Source organism: Anopheles marshallii, chromosome 3 (genome assembly GCF_943734725.1).
Source record: "Anopheles marshallii chromosome 3, idAnoMarsDA_429_01, whole genome shotgun sequence".
NCBI classification, from domain to species: Eukaryota; Metazoa; Arthropoda; class Insecta; order Diptera; family Culicidae; genus Anopheles; species Anopheles marshallii.
The window spans coordinates 39374823-39381197 of NC_071327.1; the positions used below are offsets into that span (position 1 = coordinate 39374823).

The 6375-nt window shown below is 43.1% G+C and overlaps 1 protein-coding gene across 1 annotated transcript; it reads right to left on the reverse strand.

Annotated features, from left to right (window-relative positions):
* Window positions 1-3228: 3228 nt before the first annotated feature.
* LOC128712584 (acid-sensing ion channel 2) lies at window positions 3229-5337 on the reverse strand. The gene is made up of 5 exons (XM_053807476.1): window positions 4935-5337; window positions 4651-4851; window positions 3947-4095; window positions 3597-3875; window positions 3229-3528 (listed from the first exon to the last, which is right to left on the reverse strand). The coding sequence occupies exons 1-5, from the start codon at window positions 5335-5337 to the stop codon at window positions 3229-3231; spliced, it is 1332 nt and encodes a 443-aa protein (XP_053663451.1).
* Window positions 5338-6375: the final 1038 nt, after the last annotated feature.

Here is a 6375-nt window from a genome sequence, read left to right on the forward strand (position 1 = left end):
TAAAATGGTAACGTTCGATTATCAATTACAGTATCGATTGAGTCCAGGGAGTTGAATGATAAATTAACCGCCCGATAGATTATCATGCATTATCATCTACCAGATATTGAACAGCCACAGCGTTTCTAACCCCTGCGTACGTGGCTCGATGCTAATGTTGTAAATATATAGTAGATGTTGAACGATTGAAGCTTAGGAGATCGATATTCGTATAAATGACTTGCAGTTTGGACATATCTTTTCAAGCAAGACGTCCACTTTAGACGGGGCATATGTGATTGGTTTCGTTCGAGGTGAATGGAAAACCTGCGGCATAGATTAACGTTGTTCCGTGAATAGTGACCAACACATGCAATTTTGCAGATTTACTTTCAGTGCCTTCGTTCCGATTTTGAATAGGTTCGTCTTTTCGAGACCTTTGAAATCTATTGGCAAAAATGCACGGCACGGATCTCAGGGCCTGCAGCCAATTACCTGCGTCAACTTTCATGTTAGCGTAATGTTAGGCATGACTGAGACGGTATGGCCAATGACTAAGCTGTGGCTAAGATTGGAATTCTGCACCAAGGACACCAGGAACGATGCAGTTATATAAGACAGAATATTTCGACGTGGAAACAAACGAAGCGTAACAAGATCATCTCCAGAAGCGAAATGTCTAGACAGTTTTGATGATGGGCTTTGATTTGTGCAGAAGACGAAACGGCGGCTCACGGAAAATGCATCTGAGAAGAGGATGCTGATTCTTCGTTGAATCAAGCTGCAAGAAGTACAAAAAGGATGGTTTAAAAATGGACATCCTCCCGCATTGTGATACGCATCCGAGCAGTGTTAGGACATGGTAAACAAACAGAGAAAGAACGAGTGGTGTTTGCAAGGGAATGAGAAATAAGGACGGAAAAGGGGCAAAATAAAAACAAGAAACATAATAAAAACACGACTGGCACGTCGCTACATGGCGGCAAAATCTAGACAAACAGGAGAAACAGGTTTTTTCGCTTGTCAGGGGAAGGTCGTACCGGTTGGGGGGAGGGGGAGCCAGCACGTGAAGTGATGGCCTTTTGGAGATGTATGGGTGGTATTATTGTATTAGCTACGAAATTTACGCTGCACCCCAATGATGAGGGGGGGGGGGGGGGGGGGGGGGGGGGGGTGCTAGCTTAGATGGACTAGGCATATTTTCGAGCTGCCTGCTCGAGCGGACCTCTTCAAATTGGGGATGGCACAGAAGCCTAATGGCAGGGCCGGAGCAAATGTATTAACAAGGTGCAAATCAGCTCAGCCACGAAGGGTTTTGTTTGGGACGGTGCAAACTGTGCTTATATTCGGACACAGTCGGCAGACTGTCATACACTTCGCGGGTCAATTGTGTAAATCACAGTGCCGGTAGTTGATGCTAGCACACTAAACACCAACGCGCCCTCAGGGTGCATCATAATGTACGAGAAATTTCACTTTCTACTTTAGCGAAGCTGGTGGCCGGGGCAGCTTATTACGGACAGTGCAGGCAAATTGCTGTTTCCTCCTCTGCTTCCCGACGCAGAGATGGACCCGCATGTAGCTTGCTCATCCAACTCCACTTGCTGCGGTTGCGGCGATGGAGCGTGGAAGCTTAATTTTCCTCCCAAAATTATGGCGGTACGGCAGACGCATGGTGATGGCCTGGTCGTCGTGGGTACTATTATTTGTTCGCCAAAAAGTCTGCATCAAGCATCCGGTATGGCACACGTAATATAACGGTACAGCGGTCTTCAAACTTGCGGCCCATTGGGCACTGGTCATTGTTTGCCGTTTTCTTGGAAAGCGATGTTCCACATTCCGGCCGGAGTGTGGTAGGTTGTTCGATTAAATTGTGCATGCAAATTGAGGGCCTCCCCCTCCCTTAACACCTGGGCAAATGCAAAGATCTCTACGACAGAGTACATTGATTCGTCCATTGAAAACACCGTTGCAATGTTCTTGGTGATTTGGTGTGAAATGTAAACGCGTCCACGAGTAACTTCAATCCCATTGTCGCTAGTGAACCAGGGAATACTCACAACAATGAAGGGTAGAATTACACTGCACAGCACAGCAGTTACACCACAACACAGTGCTACGATCACGAGATTCACGTGTTGATGTTCAGCGTTCGACAAACGTGGCGATCCGCGCTCGGCGACTGCGAAACAACGATTGACGTCGCTTGGAATGGAAAGTATTTGGTGGCGGATCTCCTCCATTGAGAAAAAGCTACCCCATCAAACCGGATCGTCGCGTTTGTCGACAGCGCCACGGTGCGAACGATCGATCGCACACATATGCATGTTTGCCGATGTTTGCTTCTCTCTTTTTTATCTATACTATGGGGTTTGATCGTTCTCACGCTGGGTTATGCTATCCGGAGGGTTTCGGTTTTGTTTAATCCGAATCTGTGCTCTCCTCCATTTGCTCCAAGACCAGGACGCCAATCGGCAATACAGTCTGGACAAGCATGCTGTTTGTATTTGGGAATGTTTCATGCAAAGTTGCGTACCAAATAGGGGGCCCAACAGAATAAAGGCAGACTGTCAGGTATAGCTTATGGTGCGAGTACCGGTGCCAACACACTCTGTGTCAAGCTCTCCGTCTCTGGGTGTACTTTACGCACGAGCGAGCGTACATTGATGCGCTTCGTTGTATGTATATGTCACCCCGATTGCGTTGGAAACATATCCCACATGCCACTTGCCATGCATAGCATATTCGAACCATAGAGAAATCCCCATGTTTACAAAACAATACTGGCCACGGGGCAAGCAACTTGACGCCGTTGATATGATGCAAGTTGTGAAGAGATGTGAAGGAAAGGCTATTATCAAAGCTTATCAAAATTCGTCAATGATTCAAGGTTGTTCTGCAGTACTTACGCATCTCATTAAATGTTTCTATAATTGAAGATCAGCTTTTGTGTGAAGTTGAAGACACAAAATGTCGTTCAAATTTATTTCAAGCTAAAGAGTGTTTAGTGTTCAGAACAGGTATTTCTATTGGAGCTTCTTTCGGTGGTTTAGTCTTCCAGAAACACACGACGTTACACCCCGTGTGTTTTCTTCGCAGGAGATAATATTATTTCAATACTTAATATAATTGGAAAAAATCATTACTGCAGTGAAGAAAGGGTTTATGTTGTAAATATATTTCAATGTTACACTTATAAAACATGAAATAGGTTAGAGTAATCGCATTTGTTACATTTCAGGAGCAACTTCACTGTTTCAGAGCAGTGTCTATAGGTGGTCCTTTTTCAGGCAGGTTCGGATCGTCTACAAACTTGGGAGGGTGCCCATCATCGGGGTTGGTTGGTTGTATTGAATCGTTGCTCACTACTTCGCTTGCCATTTGTTTCTTACGCTTTTCAGCTATCAATCGACGAATGAAGACCAGCTCCACGATTTTCTCTAGCAATCCAATAAGCCCAAGAACTGACAAACCGAGCAAAAATCCAAGTGATCCTCCCAGGTCCGAGACGAATTGGTTGAAGTCATAGCCATGAAATTCTTCTACAATCTAAAACAGGCACAAGATAAAACATATCCACACAGTTCATCACAGTGTGACGAGAGATTAGAACCTACAGTGACCATTTTGGAGGTGTAGTACACCCAAAGCTGTGCAGCTGGAACACTGATGTGGAAGGGTTTGCGATTCATCACGGAAGCGGTGTAGATTGTTGTGGTGCAGGGTTGAAAGCAACCGCACTGTGTCCCATCTAGATCCTCCAGATTGCGATAGAGTTTAATTAATTGTTTCGTGCTTTCGGAGTTATTGCATTCGGGGGCCTCTAGTCCCGGCATCCACGGTCCGGAACATCCGACTCCTGTAACCACTGCGTTCCAATGGCAAACTTCGCCGCACTGCAAGGTCAATAAGTAGTACAACATTTGTTGCTGCAGTTGTAAAATGTTATCTGTAATATGTATCATACCTTGGTAGAGCTAACGCTGGAAAACTCTACGCATTCATTTTCGTAACTCGCAAGCATAAAGAAGTGCTGCGTTGATAGACGAATTTCCATTTCTTCGTTGACCTCCAGATACAAATATTCCACACGACCGGAAGATTGCATGCGGTTCTCTAAAGGTATGCAATACGCATATCATTACAGGGTGACCATTAGTTTTCTACTTAAATTGTTATTTTAGTTGATGGTTTGATGAAATATAAAAAAAATAAATTGAATAGAGTGCGGAATGTATTTGAAAGACTGAAGTTGCAAAAGACTAGACGTAAATACTTTGGATACAGTAAAGTTACTTTTAACAAAATAACTCATTCTGAATGTGTGAATATTTGGACATACAAAAAGTACTTATTAATAAAAGAATTCATTCTAAATCAGATAGGCTTCAGATTAGATTTGACCTTTGAAATTATAATACTGTAGTTTATTGGGACTTTGGGCTATATCTTTGAGGCAGCAACCATTTTACTGGGGCGGTCCGGTGACATAATGGTAGCGGCGCCAGTCTTCACACGAACGAAACAGGCCAAAATCTCATCCGGACCAATTCCCTATACGCAGGGCTGACTATCCAGCAACGTGTAAATAAAGTTACAGAAAGCCAGAAATGGCAACTCTAGACCTCTTGAGCTTGTTGTGCCGATTTAAAAACCATTTTACTGACTTACCAGCAAATCCTTCAGTTTTGTCATGAATGAATACGTGCCAGCCGGGAGGTGTGTCACCAACGCTTACTTGCGAGATATTCGTGTCATGCCTCAACATGATCGAGTATCCAGCCTCCTTCCAAGAGTGTTTCGTTGTGGTTAGCGGGTTCAGTGTGTAGCATCGTCCCATATCCAAGTGTAAACTTTCCACCACTTCTATATCTGTCAACATTGGAAAAGGGCAGGTCACAAAACTCAGAGGATACTCAGAAAGATGGTCAGCTGCAAAAGGCAATTGTACACACTGTTTGTGCCACCGTTCAATCCGTGCTGGATGAAAAACTCGGTGTGATTGTATGTTGCCTCGCTGAACAGTTGCTCCAGCGTGGTCTCGTTGAAGGGAAATCGATCGAATGAGCTAGTGTACTTGGGATGCATCGCCAGGTTGTACTTCGCCATGACATCTGCCTTATAGGCAGGTTCGCGACAAAAGGTAATGGCAGGATAGAGCATGGAGTCGTTTAGGTCAAACCGGGAGTGGGTTGAGATTGGTGGATTGAACAGCTTCTTGAAACAATCTGTCAGCTGATACATAACGACAATGCTGCAGATGAACAGCACTAGTCCACGAACCAGGCGCTTCGGATCGTGACATAGCTGGTGAAGAAGGTTCCATAGTTTGTGCTTCACTTGCGCGACACTAACCATTATTGCTGCGATCGTCGATACAGATCGAGTGGCTGTGGGAAACACTTTCGAATGATCATCTTTCAAAACTAACGCTTAACTCTTCAGCACTACCCGAGACGAGAACGGTTTATGGAGCACTAGTGGGGCTTTTAGACTTTTACCGATAGCTCAGGGTCCTGCTGGCACCTTTTATATAAGCGGCTTTCGTTGATAAGCAAATATGCTGTCGGACATAAATCTAGGGTTTATCAGAATCATTGCGCCCTGAGTTTTTTTTATCTATCGGAAAACAAATCGTAAATCATCAAGCCAAATGCAATACACGAAATACTTGATACATGAAGCATTTTCCAACCGGTTGGTTCATATTGCCCAGCGACGTACATGGAAAACATCACCCCGATTTTATCGCACACCATACATTTTATTGATTCGATGAAAACCCCCCTACACGAATGAATATCACACGAAACAAAATTCTTACGATTATCGCACCTAGCGTTTTTTTCTATTATCTTGTATTGATGCTGACTTTGTAGAGCTATCGCAGTTTATGGTACGCAATTCAGCTATGCAATGGGAAAGATTATGTTTCTGAGGTTTTGATTGTTACGATTATTATGTCAGTAATGGGTGAGCGGGTTTAGAACAGATTTAAACCGAGATCTGTCCTCTTATATCACATTGTATTACCAACTACATGCAGTCCCCGATATGTACGCAATTTTTGGAAATTTTACAGCTGAGTTAGTATGAAGTGCAAAATCTAAGCAAAAAGGTTAAAAAATTGGTTGAAAAAAGTTTCTTTTATTATGTTAAACATGTGTTTTTAATTTATTTTAATGTATTCTTTTAAAAAGTTACCTCATTTGCATAGTACATTAAGAGCAGAGAAGGAAATCATATATCTTTTGGAGACTATCTAACTTTGAAGTATAAACGATTTTACGATTCGATGCTAGTGATGCGATATTAGTGATAATAGAAAAAAATAGTAATAAACTAAAAACCATTAAATTGATTGATAAAATGATTTGATATGATTTATGGCTACAA

Coding starts and splice junctions, on each gene's coding strand:
- LOC128712584 (XM_053807476.1), bottom strand. CDS start 5,337: ATGGTTAGTGTCGCGCAAGTGAAGCACAAACTATGGAACCTTCTTCAC. Junction 4,096..4,650: donor CAAAACTGAAGGATTTGCTG/GTAAGTCAGTAA, acceptor GCATACCTTTAG/AGAACCGCATGCAATCTTCC. Junction 3,876..3,946: donor CCAGCGTTAGCTCTACCAAG/GTATGATACATA, acceptor TTGACCTTGCAG/TGCGGCGAAGTTTGCCATTG.